A 27606-nucleotide genomic window follows, 5' to 3' on the forward strand; every position below is an offset into this window, starting at 1 on the left:
AGAGTGCTTACACAATCACCTATGTATATATTTTATTTATATTCATTATTATTAATTGTATAGTTTTTATTTCACTTTGACCTGCATTGTTGGAGCTCGGAGCTTAAGATTTTCACTGTACCCTGTAATTACACCTGCAACCCATTACATGTGACTATTAAACTTCTAATCTAATCTAACCTAATTGCTCTAAAGAAACTTGTGATGACAAAGATCATGCTCACTGAGGTGACTCATTGATTTTAACCATGCATGGTCTTTTAATCTTAAAATAACGGTCAACCTATGTTAGGACAAAGCTAGTGGGCTGCATGAAATAGTATTGGATAGTCTTTATGAGGCACATTTATTGCATGTTGTTGATCCTCTATGAGAGTTGTGACTGAATGTTCTGAAATAGTCTGGAGCCTGGATCATTGAACAAAGTCCATGTTCTAAAATGAGTAAGGCTGCCTAAGCTCGACCACAGCCACACTGGATAACAGGCAGTCTGTTGTCTCCTAGCAACATGGCAGCACTGAAGGGGCACAGTGGCTCCCAGGGGACCTAAGCCTATCAGAGTATCAACAGCACTGTGATAGCTGTCCACCGACTAGCCCTGAGGTGACTTCTCAATCAACCCCAGCCCTAATAGAATACAGATAGGTTTAATCAAAGGGCAGTTTCCATTTGCTATTGAATATGTCAATATGGAAAATGTTGATAAACAGAATGTTGTAGTCCGGAAATTGCATGATTGCTGTTTCTCTTCCTTCCATTGTCAAGCTTTTACGAATTGTGTAGCCTACATAAATGGTGAATTATGCTATGTTATTTTGGTAGTCCATTGAGATAGCCGTCCTTTAATGAAAGTTCAGAGAGAGAAAATGACAGTGTCGAAGGCCAGTTGTCATTCACTTCATCACTGCACACAACCTCTCTCCTGTTCATGCGCTTTCCCCTTCCTGCGATGGGGGGAGCCACAGCGTTACATATTAAACTTACTCTCCCTTGAAGGAGACTGCCGTTACAAAACAAATATATTAAAAACCTTTTCCTCACTATTCAAGCTAATACATCTACACTTAACTGTGGTTTTATATAAACTACAAGTTGAAATATAAAGGCTAATTGCTAGCCTATAATATGAGTTCAATAAGGATATTATTACCTAACTCATCATAACTGGTAAAGGGAGGACAAAAGAAAAGAAACATCCAACATACAGCCCAGTGATCAAATTTCATTCAATGTAAATGCCCCTGCCATTAATTTCTTCAACTCTTGAAGACGCGCATCAGAGGAAGCGTACACCATTTTTTTTGTAGATACCATAGAAGCGCTTTTGCGAGACCATTCTGAATTCACTAGCATTCCCTTTAAATTAGGACTGGTCTATCAGTCGAGGTGGTGGTGATGGCCTCATCGTAAACAAAACAAAGAAACCGGCTAATCAAATGTTCGTATCAATATACTTTCATCTAAGTATAATTACATGTAAACAAATATTTAGATGGGTATCATAAATGCTTAGTGAGCATTTATGATACCCAGGATTTTCATAAATTTCAATACGCGGCGTAAGTAGCTAACTGAACACCCCTCCTCGCGCCAAGCTGGTAGCGCCACCCCATCTGTTCCGCTCTTGTGAAATTCTGATTGAAACAGATTGTAGCTAGCACTCTCCGACCCGGGTTTCAATGGCAACTGACTGAATGGAACATCAACAGCAACTTTTGTCTTTTTTTTTAAGGAATTAAGGAGATTTTACACCAATACCTTGAGGAAATTATTTCTAATGTGAGAAACAAAGTTATACAATTTAAGGTCCGAAAATGTCCCAGGGATGTACAATTTCTGTGGAAGAGATCCAGTCTTGGTGGGAAGTCCCCGCCATAGCTCACTTCTGTTCGCTGTTCAGGACGGCATTCAACCTACCAGACTTTGAAATTGAGGTAAAGAAGTTCTCGAAATTACGTTTAGATTTTTGTGATACATTTTTTTCTATTTTTGGACTGCTAAATTTCAATTTCCTTTATATTTGCCTCATATAATTCGTTTTGTAGGGGCAGTTGAAAACTAGATAGCTAGCTCACGTTAGCTAGCTAGCTCATCTATTCAGAACTTATCTGTGTTTATCTAACGCTAGCCAAGTTAGCTGCTAACTAGTTAGCTAGTAAGCTACTAGCTAAGCCAGAATGTTTGAAAACAAGTTAAGTCCCAGTTTAAATAAACTATATTGTTTTATTTCATGAGATACATACTATTACTTTGTAGCTATAACAAGCAATGCAGTTAACGTCAGCTAACTAGTTACACCAATGCCATTGGCAATGGTCGTGTGTTGTATTTTGATAGTTCTTGCCAGCCGAAACAGAACCATGTGGTGTGATCGGTTTGTTTTCATTTGGTGAAATCTACGCTCGTGTTTACAGCCATCCATAGTAAAGCGCACGTCTTTGTCCAAGTGTTACCTAGCTAACTTACCGTTATAGGTTTAAACAACATGTTAATTATATCACCGTAAATAGTTAACGTTAGCTAGTTATGTGTAACTTATCATTGATTAGAAGAGCATTAACGTTAGCTATTCTCTTTATTACTCTCAATAACAAAATAAATCGCACGTGAATGAAGACTGCTTGCAGTTTCTTGCTTCCCTTTTGATCCACTGTTGCCATGTTTTTATCAAATACAGTCAAGTTCATGACGAGAGTTTCAAATGTATTGTCTAGCATGCTATCTGGACAGGGTAGTCAGGGTAGCATTTGCCATTCTGGCATTGTTTCATTCGCTCGGATGTTTTAACGTTACTATGATGAAGCAGTCGTTCAAATGCTTATTTTCTATGAAGCCAACAGAAATGCGTCTAGAGCTTGAATTCGGTCATTTCGCGCGTTACTTTGCAATGAGAAAATCATTGAGATTTATTAAACCTCTGTTAGCTACATAATGCAACTTTTATCATCGGGTCCCAATTCCAAGAGAGTGGTTTTGTTTTTGCAGTTTGCTGCTCCATTAATGCTCAGCTCACTGTTTGGCTGGTTAGTATGCAGTCAAAGTGTAATGGGGATCCTTTGAACCATCGAAGAATGATGGGACTTGAAGAAAATGGGTAAGGTCAACATCGCGCATCAACAGCCCCCATTACTCATACACCCCACCATCTCGGGAGTGAAAAACAAAGGCAAGCATCGCTTTGCTATTGGATGGGGGGCTAAGCATCACCTCTAGTTTGTAGGAAAGTTGGTATTGTGTTAGTTTTTTCCGCGAGTGATGATATGATGCAAACGTCTCGATTCTGTTGAACTCGGGTTTGATCGATCTGCACCGTTTGGTTGTACGCGGGTGCGCGTCCTGCAGTCACTGAGAGCGAATTATTTTTATCCATCTTTAACCGCATCACTAGACACAGATCACATGTGCTACCTTGCCTGCATCCACTGTAGTTTATTTCAAGTAACATTTTATTTGATGGATTGCTTAATCCGTGACGCATATCAGTAACGAAGTCTATGATAATGAGGGTTTGATAGCAAATTGGTCCTGCGCAAATGCGCACCATAAACCCACCGATTTGACGTCTTAATCGGGCGCACTCTTGGTTGTCCAAGGTCACACGTCTATTGTGCTCTAGTCAATAATAAAGTAGAACCTAGGCTATATTTCTGAATTAATGTTAAAGCCCTTCAGTTTATTGATATAGCCGATTACATCTGTAAATATCATTTGAAGTGGTGGAAAATGTACCTACCTCCATTTCAGAAATACTTCTGGGATTATGTAACAGTACATACTTCTGGGATTATGGAAGATTGCATGCTGAAATCTGTCATTTTGTTACTCTTAATTGCTAGAGGACAATATCTCTTGTTTCCCTGTCTATAAAGAATAAAGCTCTCTCTGGTGTAATTACGCAATGGATGATGATAAACATCTAGGCCTAGACTGATCAAATGTCATTGCCACATCCTCACTGCTGCATGGACCAGGGTAGTATATAGCCTAGGACTACATGATCTCACACTCAACCGATCCGATATATTCATTGCATCACGTTACATTGTGTTTAGGGGCTCTGACATTTGGACATTATGGATTGCAACTTTTTAATTGAACCTCTAATATGCATTTTATTTTTTAAAGCAGGTTAGTCAGAAACCCTCTCACAGGTAGGCTATTTATACACTGGCCCAAACGGAACTGAGCTGAAAGGTTTCCTCACTATTTGGGACACACTAAACCCAATCAGTGAATTGTGGCCCTGGATGATCTTATGTGCTTCATTACCTGGCCTGGAATGGAACAGAGCTTAGTGGATGGCTCTGTTCCTCAATTGGTTTGTTCTTAGCCCTAATGTGTGCTCTTAAACGGCTGTGCTGAAAAAAGCAGATGGCTCGCGTAGTAAATAGCACACAAATCCAGTTCTAAGAGGATCTAGTGTCTTTGATGTGGCCTTGCCTGGGAGGTGATCGTATGACCTAGCTGGAGTAAATGATAAACTGAGATGAAGGCCTGTGTCTCACTGGACAGAGAGAACAGAAAGCCCAAGCGCTTTGGGAGATCACCTCAAGCTCGTCCTGTATTCACCAGCATGTGTACACATACAGTTGAAGTCGGAAGTTTACATACACCTTAGCCAAATACATTTAAACTCAGTTTTTCACAATTCCTGACATTTAATCCTAGTAAAAATTCCCTGTCTTAGGTCAGTTAGGATCACCACTTTATTTAAAGAATGTGAAATGTCAGAATAATAGGAGAGAATGATTTATTTCAGCTTTTATTTCTTTCATCACATTCCCAGTAGGTCAGAAGTTTACATACACTCAATTAGTATTTGGTAGCATTGCCTTTAAATTGTTTAACTTGGGTCAAACGTTTCGGGTAGCCTTCCACAAGCTTCCCACAATAAGTTGGGTGAATTTTGGGCCATTCCTCCTGACAGAGCTGGTGTAACTGAGTCAGGTCTGTAGGCCTCCTTGCTCGCACACGCTTTTTCAGTTCTGCCCACACATTTTCTATAGGATTGAGGTCAGGGCTTTGTGATGGCCACTCCAATACCTCGACTTTGTTGTCCTTAAGCCATTTTGCCACAACTTTGGAAGTATGCTTGGGGTCATTGTCCATTTGGAAGACCCATTTGCGACCAAGCTTTAACTTCCTGACTGATGTCTTGAGATGTTGCTTCAATATATCCACATAATTTTCCTTCCTCATGATGCCATCTATTTTGTGAAGTGCACCAGTCCCTCCTGCAGCAAAGCACCCCCACAGCATGATGCTGCCACCCCCGTGCTTCACGGTTGGGATGGTGTTCTTCGGCTTGCAAGCATCCCCATTTTTCCTCCAAACATAACGATGGTCATTATGGCCAAACAGTTCTATTTTTGTTTCATCAGACCAGAGGGCATTTCTTCAAAAAGTATGATCTTTGTCCCCATGTGCAGTTGCAAGCCGTAGTCTGGCTTTTTTATGGCGTTTTTGGAGCAGTGGCTTCTTCCTTGCTGAGCGGCCTTTCAGGTTATGTCGATATAGGACTGGTTTTACTGTGGATATACAGTGGGGAGAACAAGTATTTGATACACTGCCGATTTTGCAGGTTTTCCTACTTACAAAGCATGTAGAGGTCTGTAATTTTTATCATAGGTACACTTCAACTGTGAGAGACGGAATCTAAAACAAAAATCCAGAAAATCACATTGTATGATTTTTAAGTAATTAATTTGCATTTTATTGCATGACATAAGTATTTGATACGTCAGAAAAGCAGAACTTAATGTTTGGTACAGAAACCTTTGTTTGCAATTACAGAGATCATACGTTTCCTGTAGGTCTTGACCAGGTTTGCACATACTGCAGCAGGGATTTTGGCCCACTCCTCCATACAGACCTTCTCCAGATCCTTCAGCTGTCGGGGCTGTCGCTGGGCAATACGGACTTTCAGCTCCCTCCAAAGATGTTATATTGGGTTCAGGTCTGGAGACTGGCTAGGCCACTCCAGGACCTTGAGATGCTTCTTACAGAGCCACTCCTTAGTTGCCCTGGCTGTGTGTTTCGGGTCGTTGTCATGCTGGAAGACCCAGCCACGACCCATCTTCAATGCTCTTACTGAGGGAAGGAGGTTGTTGGCCAAGATCTCGCGATACATGGCCCCATCCATCCTCCCCTCAATACGGTGCAGTCATCCTGTCCCCTTTGCAGAAAAGCATCCCCAAAGAATGATGTTTCCACCACCATGCTTCACAGTTGGGATGGTGTTCTTGGGTTTGTACTCATCCTTCTTCTTCCTCCAAACACGGCGAGTGGAGTTTAGACCAAAAAGCTCTATTTTTGTCTCATCACACCACATGACCTTCTCCTATTCCTCCTCTGGATCATCCAGATGGTCATTGGCAAACTTCAGATTGGCCTGAACATGCGCTGGCTTGAGCAGGGGGACCTTGCGTGCGCTGCAGGATTTTAATCCATGACGGCGTAGTGTGTTACTAATGGTTTTCTTTGAGAATGTGGTCCCAGCTCTCTTCAGGTCATTGACCAGGTCCTGCTGTGTAGTTCTGGGCTGATCCCTCACCTTCCTCATGATCATTGATGCCCCACGAGGTGAGATCTTGCATGGAGCCCCAGACCGAGGGTGATTGACCGTCATCTTGAACTTCCTCCATTTTCTAATAATTGCGCCAACAGTTGTTGCCTTCTCACCAAGCTGCTTGCCTATTGTCCTGTAGCCCATCCCAGCCTTGTGCAGGTCTACAATTTTATCCCTGATGTCCTTACACAGCTCTCTGGTCTTGGCCATTGTGGAGAGGTTGGAGTCTGTTTGATTGAGTGTGTGGACAGGTGTCTTTTTATACAGGTAACGAGTTCAAACAGGTGCAGTTAATACAGGTAATGAGTGGAGAACAGGAGGGCTTCTTAAAGAAAAACTAACAGGTCTGTGAGTGCTGGAATACTTACTGGTTGGTAGGTGATCAAATACTTATGTCATGCAATAAAATGCAAATGAATTACTTAAATCATACAATGTGATTTTCTGGATTTTTGTTTTAGATTCCGTCTCACAGTTGAAGTGTACCTATGATAAAAATTACAGACCTCTACATGCTTTGTAAGTAGGAAAACCTGTGAAATCGGCAGTGTATCAAATACTTGTTCTCCCCACTGTAGATACTTTTGTACATGTTTCCTCTAGCATCTTCACAAGGTCCTTTGCTGTTGTTCTGGGATTGATTTGCACTTTTCGCACCAAAGTACGTTCATCTCTAGGAAACAGAACGCGTCTCCTTCCTGAGCAGTATGACAGCTGCGTGGTCCCATGGTGTTTATACTTGCGTACTATTGTTTGTACAGATGAATGTGGTACCTTCAGGCGTTTGGAAATTGCTCCCAAGGATGAACCAGACTTGTGGAGGTCTACAAATTTTTTTCTGAGGTCTTGGCTGATTTCTTTTGATTTTCCAATGATGTCAAGCAGAGGCACTGAGTTTGAAGGTAGGCCTTGAAATACATCCACAGGTACACCTCCAATTGACTCAAATTATGTCAATTAGTCTATCAGAAGCTTCTAAAGCCATGACGTCATTTTCTGGAATTTTCCAAGCTGTTTAAAGGCACGGTCAACTTAGTGTATGTAAACTTCTGACCCACTGGAATTGTGATAGTGAAAATAATCTGTCTGTAAACAATTGTTGGAAAAATTACTTGTCATGCACGAAGTAGATGTCCTAACCGACTTGCCAAAACTATAGTTTGTTAACAAGAAATGTGTGGAGTGGTTGAAAAACTAGTTTATGACTCCAACCTAGGTGTATGTAAACTTCTGACTTCAACTGTATGTAGCATAAATCAACTGTTGCTCAGACCGGACTAGATTTTCAGTTAAGGAGCTAATTATATTTTGGCGGCTGCATTTTAGCCTTTAGGGACATTTCTCTAATGCAATATATAACTTATAATGCTCATTCTAGCTCGGTGGAGCCTTGAGGATATGTGGCTACACAGCTAGGATGTTCTAACCATGTTTGACCTGTTTGGATCGACTCCACAGTTCAGAGTAGGTTTGAGGATAGAGGGGTTCCTCTTTCTGATTCCTCCTGGGGCTCAGTGAACACTCTGGGGCTCTGTGTTTAGGCAGGAGGGGGGACTCTGTCAAACGGGTTTATTTTGCTTATCGCTGCATACCATGAGATACCATGGTATACCAAGCAGGCCTACAGTGACATGGATCCATACCACCATTGTCACTGTCTTGATAAGTAGTCTAACCAAATCTTCCTTGTCCTAAAATATTCTGGTGAGAACACACCTATGTTTAGGATTGATATAGCCTATTTCTCTGAAATTCAATATTGACAGTGAACAAAAATGGGATTTCTCACCAAACTCCTAGAAGTTGAATAACACTCTTTGATATAGAAGATGCAACCAGAATGTTTCTTTGAACTCCACCACCAAAAATCGTAAAAGATACTGATTTCCTGTTTGTACTTGTGCTCTGTCTGTGTGTCTTGGTGGCACTTAGCTCTGTGCAGCTCTATCTGTGAGCATTTAGTTTGGTTACTTAAGAGTCGGGCAGGAAGGAAGTGGCTGTCATTCCCCTGACAGAATGGTCTTTCCTCTGGTATCGAGCGTCCAGGTGATTTGATTTGAGCCTTGGTCTCAGTGTCAACATTCCATGACATTCTCTCCCATTGTGGACACAGAGCGATGCATGTCTCAGGGAGGCTGGTGTTCTGTCTTCCCCATTCTCTTTTTTCTTTTTCTTTTTTTCTTTAACCTTTTATTTAACTAGGCAAGTCAGTTAAGAACAAATTCTTATTTACAATGACGGCCTACACCGGCCAAACCCGGACGATGCTGGGCCAATTGTGCGCCGCCGTATGGGACTCCCAATCACGGCCGGTTATGATACAGCCTGGAATCGAACCAGGGGGTCTGTAGTGACGCCTCAAGCACTGAGATGCAGTGCCTTAGATCACTGCGCCACTCGGGAGCCCTAACACTGGACGGACATTGTGGCCACTGAGAGCTTCAACCAGCTGTCCCTAACACATTCATTGGCTCTTGTTAATCTTCTATTCTGGTTTTGTCCTCTGGTGGCAGAATTGGAAGATGGGAGGAAAGGGTATGCTAGCCTCTATGAGTAATGCACTTCTTGTGTAGAGAGGGTATAAATAACAGTTTTATTTGTTACCAGTGTCATCTCTGCAGAGGAAATTATCAGCATGCGAGAGAGGCAAACATGTAATGATTGACTTGAAGAATGCATTTTACGCCTTTTGCTTTAGCTCTACAACGGGTCTAATATCTTGTCTCTTGGTCATAAAGCTCAGTTGGTAACGAGCGCTCAGGATGGAGGGAATGGCTCAGTGGACAGAATTCACTGTGGCTTTTTTCAGGAGCCCGTTTATGAATGCCACAGAGCCTAACTTTTTTAACTTGTGAAACCGCTACCAACTGGATATTAACAAACCCAGTGATCCAGTGGGAAGGTGGTGTTGTTGAGCAGCTCTTTTCTTTTTCAGGGCCGCGGTACCGCTGGGTGATAATGGAGATTTTCTTGGCAAGCTCACACAATGGCTCCTTGCACATTGTTCCCATGTAACACTTCACTGTTGCTCCCAGTCTCCCCTGGCCGGAGGGAGAGGGGCTCTGCAGGAAGAGGCCCCAGCCGACCTGGCCGTCCCCCTGCTTCTTTGTCTCAATGGAGGCACGCTTGATTTCCTGGCAGTGTGGCTGTGAAATGAGCCCTGAAATCCCAGAGCCTCCTGGAACTCCGAGCCTCCTCCGGATCCTCCAGGATGTGCCCTCCACCACCAGTACTGCCAGTCTCTGCCAGCCTGAGCCTAACATTCTACTTGAAATATGTGTGTTGTGCTGGTGTTTGGTACAGCGTGTCTGATTCCATACATCTTCATCAGCTGTCTGATGTTATCTGGAGAGCGGCAGGGAAATTGGCCTCTTTCTGCGGCCGTTTATTAAACTTAAGACAGGCAGAGGGATGATGGCCGGGTACTAATTTGCGTTGAGGGTGAATCCATTTTAAGAGCTGGGCTGACGAAGCCGGTCTGCAGGGCTGGATGCGGATGTAATGGAAATCTGTCTGCTTTGGCTGCTGCGATCTGCACTGATGATACACTGAAACAGGTCCTGGTCGCTATGGAGCCAACCTACCTACTGAAACAGGCCCTGGTCCCTATGGAGCCAACCTACCTACTGAAACAGGCCCTGGTCCCTATGGAGCCAACCTACCTACTGAAACAGGTCCTGGTCGCTATGGAGCCAACCTACCTACTGAAACAGGCCCTGGTCCCTATGGAGCCAACCTACCTACCGAAATCCTGATACTGAAACAGGTCCTGGTCCCTATGGAGCCAACCTACCTACTGAAACAGGTCCTGGTCGCTATAGAGCCAACCTACCTACTGAAACAGGTCCTGGTCGCTATGGAGCCAACCTACCTACTGAAACAGGTCCTGGTCGCTATGGAGCCAACCTACCTACTGAAACAGGCCCTGGTCGCTATGGAGCCAACCTACCTACTGAAACAGGTCCTGGTCGCTATGGAGCCAACCTACCTACTGAAACAGGTCCTGGTCGCTATGGAGCCAACCTACCTACTGAAACAGGTCCTGGTCCCTATGGAGCCAACCTACCTACTGTAGAGAAGAGCCCTCAGCACTTGACCTGGCAGTTCTCAACAAACTGAAATGAACAGGGAACCTAGGATGTTGCTTATTGTCGTGAAGCCATTGAAAGTATTTCACTCCAATGACTTCCAACTCCCGCCGCCATATTGTACTGATTGCTCATCACGTCCCTGTGAACACCAGCCCTCTTCTCGTTCTCAGGGTGTCTCCCCACCCAACTTGGGCTGTGATGTTCAGTGTGCAAGTGCTGAATAGCCTTTATTCATCCAGCCCCCAGAGCGGTGCAACTCCAGCCCTGGCATCACCATGACTAAATCCCAGATGGTGGCTCTTTCTTTGCCTTCCCCTGGAGGGTGGAGGTGCTGCTGACTGGGTGCTGCTGCCTGCTGCAGCCTGTCTGGACTGGGGGGGGGCTTCTATTCTTCCCCAGGCCTGCGCCTGATTGTAAAATAAGATTTAGTCCTATTAGATCTGGCAGAGCAGGGAGCTGAGTGAGCAAGGCCTCTTGTCTAAACGCAAATGGATTAGGGAGAAGGATCTATAGTGGTTTGTGACGTTCCCCAAGTTTAGACAGGGCCCTCTGGTACCCGCTAATTCAGTGTGTGGATTATATGTTGAAGATAGCAGGATTTAGCTAAAGCGTGCTGCTGGAGTCTGGGTTGAATTGAGGGCATTGATCTGAGAGGGGCCGTCCTCAGCGGAACTTCTGGGGTTTTTGGGAGGAAGTGAACGTTGGCTGTGGGATCTGCGCTGTCAATAAAGGAAGGGTCAGCGGGCCATGTTGCAGCCAGCGCAACGCTGCGTCTTGAAAAGGATCAGTGGTTGCTGCGTTCATCCTGAATATCTTTACCTTTTAACCCTGGCCTGCACAGCTCTTTTGTCAGCCCCAAAAGGAGAAAGGACCCCCCACACACACAACAACAATGAGCCTTTCATCAGCCCAGTTTGTTTTATCCTACTATATTGGCTGAATCCTCCACCCCGGAGTTCTCCCTTAGCTCTGCTGCGCTACACACCACACACTCTCCCAGCACAACCCACCACGGCTCATCCTCTCAAAGTGCCACACATGTGACCCTCACATCGCCGTGTCGGCTAACTCCAAGCCCAATCCTTTTCACACCCTGCTGTAACCCCTCAAGGATGTGGATCCCTCATTAATACACACACTTATACACACATTCTTAGTCCTTCACATGCACTATGTCTCTCTAACAACCATACCCAGGCACATTGTAAGAGCCGACTCCCCTCCCCCAGCTGTGATTGACAAGTGGAGCAGCAGTACATGCATCAGATGGTTTCACATGGGGAGTTGGGGGGTGAGGGGCACGTACACTGGGGTTTGTTTCAGCCAACTCTATTGTTGCTGCTCCCCATGGCTCCCTCTCTCTGTCTCCAGTCTGGGGCGGCCTCTACCCTCACTGCCTGCTCTTTCAAGGGCTCCCCTTGTTATTGGCTTGTAGAGAAGAACGAACAGAGTAGAGGGTAAATTTACTTATGAGCTTCTGCGAATCAGGTCTTGTCTAGGGGGATTCCTTGAAAGCCAGCTAACAACCTAAGCCTAACTCATATGTATTTAGTGCGGCTGGCTGACGTGTTTACATCCCAGTCTCAATACAGTGTGATGCAACATCACACATTGAGCAGGTAAGAGCGGGATGGAAATATGGTGTTCGGAGCATTTTTCGGCAGGGTGTGCAATGCTTTTCCTCCCTCAAGACAACGGGGGAGGGGAGTTTGTGTTGGGGGGTGCATTAACCAGCGGGAGTGTCACCCCACAGACTCAGAGACTGGGAGAGGGGGGGGGTTGCTGTGTGTGTGGGAGGGAGGCGCAGATTGGGTGATACATGTGGGACCTGAGGCTAAGGGTGGAGGATGGTGTAGATGGGCACAAGCTCGGGTGCTTAGAGGCTGTAGTCAGAACAGCCTGAAACAAAGACTCAGTCAGATACACTTCTTGGTCTTAGGAGCAGTTGTTAGTTGGAGTACTTATCACCTGTTTTGTAAAGGGCTGTTCGAAATGGTTCTGTCAAGCATGCCTTTCTCTGTGATATGTTTGAATAGTCAGTGTTCCCCTGTCTTTCTTTAGTAGGCTACATGATGTTCCTTATGCAAGTTTTGCTGTACTGTTGTTTTTAGTTTCACCTGTTGCTCCTCTCTCATTCCCGCTCTCCTGTCTCACCGTTCTGTTGTCTCACTGCTGTTGTGCGTTCTCTGTGCCATACTCATGTTGCTGCACTTCTAGTCCTACCCCTGCTCTCCCATCTGCCTCGTGTTGTTTTCCCCAGGCCATTGCTCACTCTGTTATTGCTATCAGGTATCCTTGGGACGTCCCTACCTTAACCATTTTAAATTTCAACTTCAATGTGGTGACGTCAGTTGGACGTCCCAAGGATCCCGGATAGCTCCCACCACATTGGTCAAACAGTTTTTTCCTCTGTAGGGCCAGCAGGCTAAATGTGTGTGTAGGATGTGGGAAATTAGACCTTTTGGGTTGTCAGCGTAAAGCAGGAAACTCCAGTTCTGAGAGGAAGTTGAAGTGTTTACCCGTGTGGCTGTGGAGGAATGAGACTGCTGGTGCTGGCCTCCCATCTCCTGTGCTTAATGATCCTCACCCAGGGGGCTCTGCTGTCTGCACGGCAGTAAGCTCAGCCCGGGAAAGATCTGTCCAACTTCAGTCTCCCCAGCCCAGCCCCCTCACTCCCCTCCCCAGCACAGCCAACTGTCACACCTGGCCAACTGGCCCTGACATTGAGACTGCAATGAAACTCAGCCGGAGCTCCTACTTGAATGATCATGGGAATCAGCAGTTTGCTATGTGTGTACCTCCTTGTTTTCCCTATGTGTTGTATGACGCTGTAGATTCCCCATGGCAAAGTGGTAGAAGATGGGTCCTTTACTAGCTGCTGCCTTTGGTGTCGGCTAATGGGGATCCTAATGCATAAAATAAAGATGATTCCCATGTAAACAGTTTTGTCGGGTTGTTGTTTTCAGGGGCCAAATGGAGACCATGGCTAGGTAGCACGGAGGCCATCATGTTTTGAATGTGTCCGAACGTTGCTCCGGGGTTTCACAGCAGCAAGCGCGAGATGGGCGGACCTATCACCAGAGCTCCAACCAACTCATTATGCATCCAGATAGGTGGTATGCAGGCATCCATCTTGTTTATCTATCTTTTGGTTCTTCTCAAGGTCAGGTATGAGACATATCTCATTGCTCTCCGGAACAAATGCATGGCACATCCTGAGGATGTAGGGCGTCTTCCTGTGTTGTTATGGTGTGTGCCTTGCTACGTGTCGTGTGGGAGGGGAGGTCTGAGTGTTGTCAGTTGATGGCTCCTGAAGGAGCCATGTAAGAGGAGTAGTGGGGGAGATGTAAGAAAGAATAGCCTTCACACAACAAAGGCAGGCCTCCCAACCCCGTCCCTCCTCTAACTGCCTGCTTGAACCCCTCCTGGAGCTGTTAACGGCATTTGCATGAAAAATCATCTGCAGTGAGGCTCTGCAGAGAGAAGCCAGCCCTGATACCATGTCCTCTCTGGGTCTGCTGGAGCCGTCAGATACAGCCCCAGTGGCAGGGCTTATCACACTAGGCCACACGTTGTCGTTGGTACACGAGCATTGATTGGGAGAACTGGGCGTGTTTCTTTTATCTTCAAATGCACCCGCCTGTCTCCTCAGACCCTTCTGTTGCTGAGACTGTCTTGTAGGGTCACTGAGTGAGCATGTGTTCTGTTTTCTCTGTGGCGTGGCCCTATGGCGAATGATCAGCCCCAGCAGGGGCTCTAAATGGCAGTGGCCTTTGACACCGGGCCTCCCTGGCTCTACCTGGGGTATCTGTCGGCCTGCGGAGCGAGGAGCTCTGGGACCTTTGTGCACACATTCAACCAACCTGCTGTGTTAACCCACCACAGAGGCTCTGTTTACGTAATCATCAGCAAATGTTTGTGAATCGTGTGGGTGTTTTTCTCTCTGACGCAAGAGGCTCGTGGCAGCACACAACTGAAGTCCATTCCTTTGAATGGGATTGGCCCATCTTTGACCAAAAATATGTCCTGTGTTACACATTATGTGTAACACAGGACATATTTTCAGTCAACAATGGGCCAATCCCATATAAGTATGGCAGTTTTGACACCAGTGATTTGCTCATGGCAGAGCTTAGGGTTCCTCTGCTGTGAGTCAGAATGCCAGAAGCCAACCTCTGACCCTGTATTCCAGGTGTGATGTTGCAAGTGACACCTGAGGCATAGCGCGCACACATACACTGATAGTGATCCTTGCCAGCTACCCTACCCTAGCAAGCTACAGCAGAGCCACTGACACATCCGCTGAAGGGGGTGAAAGTGCGCTTTAGAGGATGTGACACACCTTTGACTTAGCATTGACTCACCCTCCAATCATCCTTCAAGCATTTTACTCACGTGAGGAGTGTTTACCAGGCTGCTTTGTCAAGTTTTAGTGCCTTGGTGATGTCTGTCAACCCTCTATCAACACTTTGATTTGGACTGTTGACAAAGATGGACAGGCATATCTGTCTTATCGATGTTCTATCTGTACCATGTGCAGGTCATCGGGTTGACCTAGTGTGAGTAGTTCCTGTGTGTGCCTTGGGGTGCAGGGCGTGTCCTCGCCGTGTGTTTGATCCCGGCAGTTTGAGCTCCTTGCAGGAGAGCTGCAGTGAGTGTCCCTCATCACGGCCCTTAACACACACTGGGCTTGATTAACGGTGAGCCCACAGAGGATCTCCGTCGTGCTGAAGAAAGGACACACACCCCACACTAATTCCCTTTCCTTTTGCCATCTGAGCTGCGTCTGAGCTGCCGAGTGGCACTTCAAAGGTGGAGCGGGGTGGTGTTAATCCAGGGCTGCTCTGCTGGGCTGGACCCCGGCTACCACGGACGGCCCCAGGTTTGAAGTGTGATCAAAGTGCAGTCTGCCACTGATAGATGGGGCCCAGGGGCTGGCTGTCATGGGACCAGGAAGTGCCAAGGAGTGTGACACAGGATCTCAGTGTCCCTATGTCGACGGAGGGAAGGGGGGAGACCAGATCAGAACCAAAAGTCCTCCATGATAACCTAAAGTACACACATGGACACAGACTTACATTCACAACAAGCCTACACACTCATACTCCCTCTCTCTTTTCCAAGGCTACACACACAGATACGTTTTTGTTATCCTACATGTGCTATCATAACACTGAGCGTAGCTGTTGAAAGAGCCCCATGTTCTAAGACAGAACTAAAATCATAGGCATAGCACTGAGGCTAGCTAGATAGGGTAATTCCACGGGAACGGAATTGCGCTGACTCAGATTTGTTCACTTAAAATGTATGCCAAACAAAATCAATTTAGATTTGTCAAAGTTGAACAAACCTTACAACTCTATGCACAAGGACTACTTTTAACCATTCACACTGAACATTTTACAAACACACATTTGCTGGAAGAACTGTGCAGATGCAAAGTTTGGTAACAGAATTTCGGTATAATCTCTGTGTCCACGTTTTCCAAAACCTTCAGCTCTGAATTAAGATTCAACGATGTCTGCAGAAAGAATAGGGTGTCAGCTATGACGCGACACATTGACTTTGAAAAAATATATTTGGGATACTGAACTGCATTAAGTGAAGTGGATTTACACCTGGTAAAGACATTTCATCATGGGTCCCTGATCTGTACTACACAGAAATGCATAATTGTGACCCACCATCTCTTTTCGGTCTTTCGCTCCAAAATTTGAAATTGTGTTTTTTATAGTGGATAACAGTACAGACTCGGAGCTTCAAAATGGTATATCATGCACTAGTTGAGGAACAATGCGAAAGTAATGCTGCTTTGAAAGTTGATAAACTTGTTACCCCACTTTTGAGAAAATGTCCCTTGAATGTTTTGGTACACCTACTAGAGCTCTTTTTTGTTTACACCTGTTCAGCATCGTTCACACCCTCTTAAGCCTTAGGCCCACCCATCTCTTTGATTCACATGTGAGGCCATGTACTAAACAGTGTATGTACAATAACAATACCAATAATGATGGCAGTTATACTGGTGATAGATGAGGTAGACTGTGTCTGTAATCACCCCCAGACACACCTGGCTAATTAGATGGGCCATGTAAAAGAGAGGCTATAACCACATCTGGCTAAGTGGCTGGGTCTATTGTCATGTACATGAAATACAATAGATGACCCTAATCACCCCCAGACACCTGGCTAAATTGATGGGTCATGTAATCGTCTGACGAAGTGGAGTCTTTTGTTTAGAAATCTAGCTAACTAAACAATGAACCATAATTCCAACCCATACAGTATTGCAATACAAACGGATTGTCATAGCTAGCCACCATGCATGAGATGATGTAGTATGAATCTGCAGGTAGCTAAAGCTAACCAACTAGGTTCAATGGCATCTAGCTAACAGTAGGCTATAACTAGCAATGCAAATGGCTTTGAGATATGAATGATATTACTACACAGATCATACACGTAGCTAGCTAACTAGGGAGCTAACATTAGCTAGCTAACAGTAGGCTTTAACTTGCAATGAAAATGACTTTTTTACCAAATTTGAAACGTAAGATCTGAAAATGTCCTCTCGTTTGCGTTTTGTACAGCTTGTCAAGTCACTCCGGTTCAAACTGACAGTGTTCAATCCCATAATCATCAGATCGTTCTCCCTCTCAGTCAGGGATGCCATGGTTGATTTCAAAACTCTGTCAACTTCTTCCGTGACAACACTGATGATCTCCATTTCGTCCCCTTCACTGTGATCAGAAGACGCTACAATGTCTGGTTCAATGGCTTTAACGTTTTACCTAGCTAAGTCAGCGATTTTCTCATCATATGATTCATTTTCAGAGTCAAAGAGTCTTTTTTTGGGGGGGTAGAAGGATTACTTTATCCTATCCCAGGTGTTCCTTAAAGAGGTGGGGTTTCAAATGTCTCCGGAAGGTGGTGAGTGACTCCGCTGTCCTGGCGTCGTGAGGGAGCTTGTTCCACCATTGGGGTGCCAGAGCAGTGAACAGTTTTGACTGGGCTGAGCGGGAACTGTGCTTCAGCAGAGGTAGGGGAGCCAGCAGGCCAGAGGTGGATGAACGCAAGCCCTCGTTTGGGTGTAGGGACTGATCAGAGCCTGAAGGTACGGAGGTGCTGTTCCCCTCACAGCTCCGTAGGCAAGCACCATGGTCTTGTAGCAGATGCGAGCTTCAACTGGAAGCCAGTGTAGTGTGCGGAGGAGCGGGGTGACGTGAGAGAACTTGGGAAGGTTGAACACCAGACGGGCTGCGGCATTCTGGATGAGTTGTAGGGGTTTAATGGCACAGGCAGGGAGCCCAGCCAACAGCGAGTTGCAGTAATCCAGACGGGAGATGACAAGTGCCTGGATTAGGACCTGTGTCGCTTCCTGTGTAAGGCAGGGTCGTACTCTCCGAATGTTGTAGAGCATGAACCTACAGGATTGGGTCACCGCCTTGATGTTAGCGGAGAACGACAGGGTGTTGTCCAGGGTCACGCCAAGGCTCTTCGCACTCTGGGAGGAGGACACAATGGAGTTGTCAACCGTGATGGCGAGATCATGGAACGGGCAGTCCTTCCCCGGGAGGAAGAGCAGCTCCGTCTTGCCAAGGTTCAGCTTGAGGTGGTGATCCGTCATCCATACTGATATGTCTGCCAGACATGCAGAGATGCGATTCGCCACCTGGTTATCAGAAGGGGGAAAGGAGAAGATTAGTTGTGTGTCGTCTGCGTAGCAATGATAGGAGAGGCCATGTGAGGATATGACAGAGCCAAGGGACTTGGTGTATAGCGAGAATAGGAGAGGGCCTAGAACTGAGCCCTGGGGGACACCAGTGGTGAGAGCACGTGGTGCGGAGACAGCTTCTCGCCACGCCACTTGGTAGGAGCGACCGGTCAGGTAGGACGCAATCCAAGAGTGAGCCACGCTGGGCATCTCCGGCGCGGCTCACTCTTGGATTGCCCAGCTCGGAGAGGGTGGAGAGGAGGATCTGATGGTTCACAGTATCAAAGGCAGCAGACAGGTCTAGAAGGCAGCAGACAGGTCTAGAAGGACAAGAGCAGAGGAGAGAGAGTTAGCTTTAGCAGTGCGGAGAGCCTCCGTGACACAGAGAAGAGCAGTCTCCGTTGAATGACCAGTCTTGAAACCTGACTGGTTTGAATCAAGAAGGGCATTCTGAGAGAGATAGCAAGAGAGTTGGCTAAAGACGGCACGCTCAATAGTTTTGGAGAGAAAATAAAGAAGGGATACTGGTCTGTAGTTGTTGACATCAGAGGGATCGAGTGTTGGTTTTTTGAGAAGGGGTGCAACTCTCGCTCTCTTGAAGACTGAAGGGACATAGCCAGCGGTCAAGGATGAGTTGATCAGCGAGGTGAGGTAAGGGAGAAGGTCACCGGAGATGGTCTGGAGAAGAGAGGAGGGGATAGGGTCAAGCGGGCAGGTTGTTGGGCGGCCGGCCGTCGCAAGATTTTATCTGGAGAGAGAAGTCAAAGCATAGGGTAGGGCAGTGTGAGCAGGACCAGCAGTGTCATTTGACTTAACAAACGAGGATCGGATGTCGTCAACCTTCTTTTCAAAATGGTTGACGAAGTCATCCACAGAGAGGGGAGGGGAGGGGAGGGGGGGGGGATTCAGCAGGGAGGAGAAGGTGGCAAAGAGCTTCCTAGGGTTAGAGGCAGATGCTTGGAATTTAGAGTGGTAGAAAGTGGCCTTAGCAGCAGAAACAGATGAAGAAAATGTAGAGAGGAGGGAGTGAAAAGATGCCAGGTCCGCAGGGAGTCTAGTTTTCCTCCATTTCCGCTCGGCTGCCCGGAGCCCTGTTCTGTGAGCTCGCAATGAGTCATCAAGCCACGGAGCTGGAGGGGAGGACCGAGCCGGCCGGGAGGATAGGGGACATAGAGAGTCAAAGGATGCAGAAAGGGAGGAGAGGAGGGTTGAGGAGGCAGAATCAGGAGATTGGAGGGAGAAGGATTGAGCAGAGGGAAGAAATGATAGGATGGAAGAGGAGAGAGTAGCGGGGGAGAGAGAGAGCGAAGGTTGCGACGGCACATTACCATCTGAGTAGGGGCAGAGTGAGTAGTGTTGGAGGAGAGCGAGAGAGAAAAGGATACAAAGTAGTGGTCGGAGACATGGAGGGGAGTTGCAGTGAGATTAGTAGAAGAACAGCATCTAGTAAAGATGAGGTCAAGCGTATTGCCTGCCTTGTGAGTAGGGGGGGACGGTGAGAGGGTGAGGTCAAAAGAGGAGAGGAGTGGAAAGAAGGAGGCAGAGAGAAATGAGTCAAAGGTAGACGTAGGGAGGTTGAAATCCCCCAGAACTGTGAGGGGTGAGCCATCCTCAGGAAAGGAACTTATCAAGGCGTCAAGCTCATTGATGAACTCTCAAAGGGAACCTGGAGGGCGATAGATGACAAGGATATTAAGCTTAAATGGGCTAGTGACTGTGACAGCATGTAATTCAAATGAGGAGATAGACAGATGGGTCAGGGGAAAAATAGAGAATGTCCATTTGGGAGAGATGAGGATTCCTGTGCCACCACCCCGCTGACCAGATGCTCTCGGGGTATGCGAGAACACATGGTCAGACGAGGAGAGAGCAGTAGGAGTAGCAGTGTTTTCAGTGGTAATCCATGTTTCCGTCAGCGCCATGAAGTCGAGGGACTGGAGGGTAGCATAGGCTGAGATGAACTCTGCCTTGTTGGCAGCAGAACGGCAGTTCCAGAGGCTGCCTGAGACCTGGAACTCCACGTGGGTGGTGTGTGCAGGGACCACCAGGTTAGAGAGGCAGCAGCCACGCGGTGTGAGGCGTTTGTATAGCGTTTGTATAGCCTGTGCGGAGAGGAGAGAACAGGGATAGACAGAGGCATAGTTGACAGGCTGCAGAAAATGGCTACAATAATCCAAAGGAGATCGGAATGAAATGAACTAAACATCTGGGAAAGGAGAGAGCGGGGCCTCCCTCACCACAACACCCAAATATAACTCTCCCAACTTCCACCTCAGAAACTATAATTGTTGTGAACTACAGCGGTTCAATGTTTTCTAGGAATAGACTAACTTAGTTTATTCAGCTAGCTAACTAGGTACAGTATTCTTCCGTGAAAATCGTCCAGGGCACCTAGTCATAAGACGCCACAGCCAGCTAGCATGCCGGACTCCAACAACACGGTTTAGCACCAATACTCGGCCACAACAAACCACCAGTGTGTCAACACGCCAAGCAGATCGTTCGTGTCCGTGTCTAACGTTGTGGGTTAGTCCCGACATCTTGAGCGAGTCCGTCGTCAACTTATTCAGCCAGTTAGTTAGCTAGAATAGTTAGCATACTAGCTAGCCATTGCTTTCAGACAAATAAGAAACCCCTCCTTTCAATGCCTCTCCTGTGACGTGCGACATATGCCTAGATTCCTGAAACGGGGCACATGTAGAGATGAAGGAATTTAGCTTTAAAAATGCAGAATTCTCTCAGCCTCATTGAAAAATGTGTAGAATAGCATGAGATTAGCTATAAAACTGGATATTTTTCTATTTGCCCATGGCTGTTTCAGTTATTAAACAACTAATTGACCGATGTCTGTTCAATTACTTGAATTCCATTTAGTTTCTTTTGTGAGCCCAACGCATCGTTTTCTCTAGAGAGATCATATAATTTACGAGAGAAATCAAGGCAAGAGCTATGTGGGACACTGGGCTGAAGGGAGTTGTAGTTTTCAAAGTGTTGGTCCCATGTTTAATGAGCTGAAATAAAAAAATCCCAGAAATGTTCCATACGCACAAAGCTTATTTCTCTCATTCTGTGCACAAATTTGTTTACATACCTATTAGTGAGCATTTCTCATTTTCCAAGATAATCCATCCACTTGACAGGTGTGGCATATCAAAAAGCTGATTAAGCACCATGATCATTACACAGGTGCACCTTGTGCTGGAGACAATAAAAGGCCACTTTTAAATTGTGCAGTTTTGTTACACAACACAATGCCACCGATGTCTCAAGTTTTGAGGGAGCGTGAAATTGGCACGCTGACTGCAGGAATGTCCACCAGAGCTGTTGCCAGAGGCTTGCATGTTAATTTCTCTACCATAAGCTGCCTCCAACGTCGTTTTAGAGAATTTGGCAGTACGTCCAGCCGGCCTCACAACCGCAGACCACTTGGAACCACGCCAGCCCAGGACCTCCACATCCGGCTTCTTCACCCGCGGGATCGTCTGAGGGAGAGGGGGTGCTGAGGAGTATTTCTGTCTGTAATAAAGCCCTTTTGTGGGGACCAATCATGTGAAATCCATAGATTAGGGCCTAATGAATTTATTTCAATTGACTGATTTCCTTTATATGAACTGTAACTCAGTACAATCTTAAATTGTTGCATGTTGCGTTTTATATTTTTCTTCAGTATAGTTCAGCGCAGAAACATGGTAATGAACTACAATGACCATAATCCATTGCACCTGTTCTTTCCGTCCCGGACAGAGATGGATACACTTTTTTACGCCTGCTACGTTAGGTTCGATACACACAGACCGCATGAGAGAGGAATGTACACAACGGGGAGAGCGCGGGATAGACAGTTCGTGAAAGTATGTCTTATATACTTTGAAGAACTAGTAAAATGATTGTCAGACAGCTCTGCAGCATACTTAGGCAGGCTAGCCTAGCTAAATAGGATGACTGAAGACTACACAGAGATAATATTGTCTGTCTGGCTGGCTGGCTGCTACTGCCTGAGCAGAGATGTGAAGATGACTTTAAGGAATGAAAAATTGTGAAGTCATCAAATAAAAACTGTTATATACACAACTGACATATTTGATTATTTCATAGTCCTTTTTTATTTTTCTATTGATGTCTACACAATGTGGACCTGACAGAGACAATGGAATATTTTCAATGTTTTGGCAATTACATTTTCACTCTTTTTGGCTTTGGAATGTCAATTAAACTCAAATGTAATTGTTTCATAATGCATTTTAATGTTTTTTTTTTTTTTTCTTTCGAAACTCAAATCAAAACCCAAGATTTTTATTTTTTTAGAATCGAACCAAAACTGAAACGGCTTAAAAAAACAATCGCTCAGCGTTACTGGTAGCTAGCCATGTTATTGTAGTTTCTGTCCCCCCAGTTCCAGGCCCTCCCAGGGTTGTGAGCTTCCCTCCTCCCAGGCTCTTCATATTGTCTAACCTGTCAAATTTTACAACATGAGGAGATTGATCAATAGGTTTTTTAATTGGTAATTGAAATGTGCTCAAGAAGCTTAATGAACTCTGCATTTTGAATAATAGGACTTGGAGATAAAGAATCAGCCCAGCCAGCTCCTCTGGCATGTTTCGGAGTAGCTATCTGATGATTTTTCATCCTGCTGACTGACTCCTAGCTTCCTTGCCTCTCCACAGCCAGGAGGTGTGGAGGCTGACCCCCCCCCCCCAGTGACCCGGCACTCAGACGTTTTTCTCTAGAGAGAGGCAGCAATCTGCAGGCTGTGGCTGCACAATGAAACGGGCCTCCTCGCCCTTCAGTTAATTCTGGACTGTCACCATGCTTTTTCTTTGGGGAGGTTTGTTGTTGGTGGTGGAGGGGAGATGTGTTTAATGCAGAGAATTTGGAAGTGGGTACTGTAGATCGAGACAGAAGGGCATGGTGTGGCAGTCAGCTGCAGGCCGATTTACTTTTTAAAGGGGAATGGCCAATGCAGAAGGGTCGCTTTGCATCCTGGGAAAGTGGGAAGAAAGGATAAGTGAAATGGACACTTGGCTGATAGAGCACTTTGCATTAGCATTTTTCGCCCTCTCAGCCTCCCTTGTCTCTGCCCAGCCTCTGCTCTGTAGCTGAGGGCCTTTGGGTATCCCGGGGAGAGAGCAAAGCATGCTGGGTAACGGTGTGAGGCAGTGTGGGGCGCTGTGGCCCGGTTGATCAGCGGAGGAGCGGGGGGGCGGGTCTGTGCGCAGGCCTTAGGCTCCTGCTGCTGTGTCTCCTTGGCTCTTTCAGGGCCTTTAGAGTTTGCTCTCCCGGTTACTGCCGCTTCATAAACCCTCAATGGCACCACACAATGCCAGGCAGGAGAGGGGTCAGGTTTGAACTTGAACCTCTCCTCCAACCGCTGGCAAAAAGGACTCCTCTGAGAACATGTGAGCTAGTCCCCCCTCCCCACAGCAACTCAATCACATAAACAAGTCCCCACACACAGCCTACCTAGTATGGTTGTTTGTCACGATCAAGCGTGTTAGACGCTAGAGGTGAAATACTGCCCGTAATTCTGGTCCCCTATGGCTCTCACAATATAAGTTACTAGTTCCAATATCCACACTTCAACCAAGTTTTGCTACGAGAACTTCTGTTTCATTGAAAATGTCACTGTGGCTTGGAAACCCTAAATTCCCATCACCTCCTACCGTTTTACTCCAGGACATCCATATCACTTTGGAATCTCAGCTTTTTTTTTACCGCACCAACCTGTGACGAATACCAACCATGAAATGTTATATGGGCAGCAGGTAGCTTAGTGGTTAAGAGCGTTGTGCCAGTAACCGAAAGGTCGCTGGTTCTAAAAAAAAATATATATGTCTGTGCCCTTGAGCAAGGCACTTAACCCTAATTGCTCCTGTAAGTCGCTCTGGATAAGAGCGTCTGCTAAATGACTAAAATGTAAAATATGCAGACTTTAAAACAAATATTTTTATGTGCCTTAAAAAGAGGATCTCCATATAGCTCAAAGGCTGACCTCTTCCCCCTGCTGTGTGTGTCTCTGTGTGGTAGGAGCTGGAAGAGGCGCTACAGAAGCAGGACATAGACTTTCTGGCTGACCTCCTCGTCTCACTGCTGCAAGGATGCTACCAGCGCACAGACATCACGTAAGTAGTACCCCCGGCCTTCCCACATCCTTTATTCAATTTTTATTAGTTAAATATTGACTAGGTCTACCTTTTTAGCTCACTAGCACACACTGCATTTACCTTCCTTATAACAGACCAACGTTGCGTTATCTTCCCCATCTTGGTGACAACATCCAGGGGCCCGTATGGGCCAGCACACAGTGAAACACAGGAAGTTTGAGTCACAAACCCTGTTAGTAGTGAGCACATCAGAATGTGCACAGCTTGTGTTGAAATCAGCCTTTGCAACTGAGTGAGAGTTCTCACAAAGGAAACTAGGGTTAGGAGGATTTTTCCCTGGGGGGGTCAGTTCCTTTGATGTGTAAGTGTGAGAGATAGAGAGTGGGAAGAGCACAGGAAAGTAAAATGAATGTTCCAGTCCTGAAGGGGTCCCCACCCACTACCACTACCACCACCTCTTCTGGGGCCTCATTGATCAAAGGTGCGTGCGCTCAAAAAATACTCAACCTTGCGTGCGCCAGTTTTCCCACAAAGGTTGGTATTAATAAATGTTTTGCTTAACGAGAAAGTGTGCATATCTTCACGGAAATCTCAAGCCATGCATGCACACAACTTCTAGAAGGTTGATCAACTGTATTGCAAGCAAATAGGCTTATTGTTTGTTTGGGGGAAATTGGAGGTGTTTGCTCAGGAATTGTAATAGTGGTAGGCTAATAGAAACACAATCATGTATTGATAAACAAAATATTGAACAACAATTTGTATTTTGCATAGCTGTGTGGGCTGTAGCATTTACTTTTAAATTGTTCGAAAGGACAATCAGTCTTGGCAGAATGAGCGGCCAGTGTTTGGCACTCGCTAGGCGGCATGCATTTTTTTATTTGGAAAAGTCACTAACATTCTGCCCACACCTCTACAGAAATGTGATCAAATTTGGCAGTGCACTTTCTTTTAGGAGCTCATGGCCCAGTTCCAACATTTCCAAGTCATATAGAAAATGAGGGTGTTTTTGTTATCATAAAAGGTGATTGTAGGGTGTTTTCCAGATAGGGTTGTACTGCTCGTTCACCACCGCACAAATATGGCTCTGATTTATCAATGAAAACATGTGTATATGTTGCGTGTGACAGTTTGATAAATCCCAATAATTTGTGGCGCATGCAAATCCTAGAATCTCTGCGTACACCAGAATTGAGTAAGACATTTACGCACTGTTGATAAATTGACATTTTAGTCATTTAGCAGACGCTCTTATCCAGAGCGACTTACAGGAGCAATGAGTGTTAAGTGCCTTGCTCAAGGGCACATCGACAGATTTTTCACCTAGTCGGCTTGGGGATTAGAACCAGCGACCTTTCGGTTACTGGCACAACGCTCTTAACCACTAAGCTACCTGCCGCCCCCTGCTCTTGCTCCATCAGCACCACCGGGGCAGGCACCAGTCAGCCTGTGACTCGGGAGGGAGGTTAGGACTGATCCAGTTTCCACACTGGCCTTATTGGACTGGACAGCCACTGGCATCTCGGGGGTGGCTGCTCGGCTCTGGCCTTTCACAGAGCTGCCCTTTTCATCCACACGCATTAAACGCTCCGGCGGAGCTGGGGAGGGGGGTGGTGGTGTGTTAGCAGAGGAGGAGGAGGGGGGAGAGCGAGAGAGAGAGCTGGGGTAGTGGGGGGGCCTGCAGCTGTCTGAAAGTGCACACTGCTCTTTCAAGATAAGCAATTTTTTATCCTTTCTTTTCTCGTTGCATCGGCACTCACCCCTGCCCTGAGCCCTTGTTTCTGTGCATCTGAGCAGGAACTGAAGGGTTCCAGATTATTCAGACAGATCTGACCCGGAACCAACATTTATTTACCAGCATCCAACTTAGAACAATGATACAAACCCACTCAAATGCAAAGAAATGGCTTTCTTTTCACCTTCCTTTTTCCTTCAGAACCACTACGGTATGGCAGCTTGAATTATTTCATGACTATCACAATGGACAGCCTGTTGAAATTGAGACGTTTATATACGCTTGCTTTACAAAGCACACTTTAAGGACAAGGATTTGCAAGTGAGTGAATAACGGTGCGCCATATTGTCAGATCCCAATGGCCTCTTTTCGAAGGCGATTTGTTGTATTGTTGTTATTTCTGTCCAACCATCGCCCAATCAGCGTTCCTTTTAATTGCGTAGATTGGTGTCAATACAAAGCACATGTTCCAAGTTTTGACCTTTGACACTATTAGAACAGTAGGCGTTTGAGAATGAAGGACTTCTTGTTGAAGAGATTAATGAGTATGTGACATGAATGGGTTAGAAACAACTAAATTATCCAATGTTGTATAGGAACCCTTGACTAGTTTGCTCCAACAAAATTCACTGCAGTAGATCGCAATATGGTTTTGTTAATACCCAGCCCTCCTCACTATTGTATTGTCATACTAACATGTCATTGACTCTGAGAGATTTAATGGCGATGCTTTACTAGGTGTGGGAAGACATATGGGACTAATCACTCCTCTCCCCCTCCCAGCCCCCAGGCATTCAGCGGTTACCTGGACGACATCATCAACTACCGCTGGGAGCTGGAGGAGGGGAAGCCCAACCCCCTGCGCCAGGGGCCCTTTGAGGAGCTGGCCCCACGCACGCAGGTGGAGCTGCTGCACAGGCTGTGTGACTACCGCCTGGACGCTGCCGATGTCTTCGACCTGCTCAAGGTACTACGCGCACACACCCACACACAGAGAGTACACCAGTTTTAACTCCAATTATGACTCTTTCAGAGTTCGCATTGGGAAAACGGTAACAAAAAAAGACAGGATAAACACTTTTTTTGGTAGCTGTAGTTATGGTGAATTATTGTGACACCATTGATTGTGACTGGCATCTGGTGCTATCTAACCTGATGAAGTGAATTATATACATTATTAATCCATGCCATGTTTGAGCCCAGGGCCTGGATGCGGACAGCCTGCGCGTGGAGCCACTGGGGCAAGATGGGAGCGGTACCCTCTACTGGTACTTCTATGGTACCCGCATGTACAAAGAGGAGCTGGTGAAGAGGAAAGCAGAGCAGCTCCGGTAAGAGGGTTGCACCATAGGGCACCGGCTGTAGACGGATGGTTGATTCTTGGCCATAATTCACCA

At 46.1% G+C, this 27606-nt stretch overlaps 1 protein-coding gene across 1 annotated transcript in view; it reads left to right on the forward strand.

Annotated features, from left to right (window-relative positions):
* The first annotated feature begins 1661 nt into the window (after nucleotides 1–1661).
* The window catches only part of LOC121532305 (cat eye syndrome critical region protein 2), a 42360-nt gene continuing 16415 nt past the window's right edge, over nucleotides 1662–27606 (forward strand). Inside the window, exons 1-4 of the mRNA XM_041838167.2 lie at nucleotides 1662–1934; nucleotides 24398–24492; nucleotides 26993–27176; nucleotides 27413–27540. Coding sequence (XP_041694101.1) covers nucleotides 1815–1934; nucleotides 24398–24492; nucleotides 26993–27176; nucleotides 27413–27540 — 527 coding nt within the window. The 5' untranslated portion in view covers nucleotides 1662–1814. The remainder of the gene's footprint in view (nucleotides 1935–24397; nucleotides 24493–26992; nucleotides 27177–27412; nucleotides 27541–27606) is intronic.

This window comes from Coregonus clupeaformis, chromosome 19 (genome assembly GCF_020615455.1).
Source record: "Coregonus clupeaformis isolate EN_2021a chromosome 19, ASM2061545v1, whole genome shotgun sequence".
In the NCBI taxonomy this organism is placed as follows: domain Eukaryota; kingdom Metazoa; phylum Chordata; class Actinopteri; order Salmoniformes; family Salmonidae; genus Coregonus; species Coregonus clupeaformis.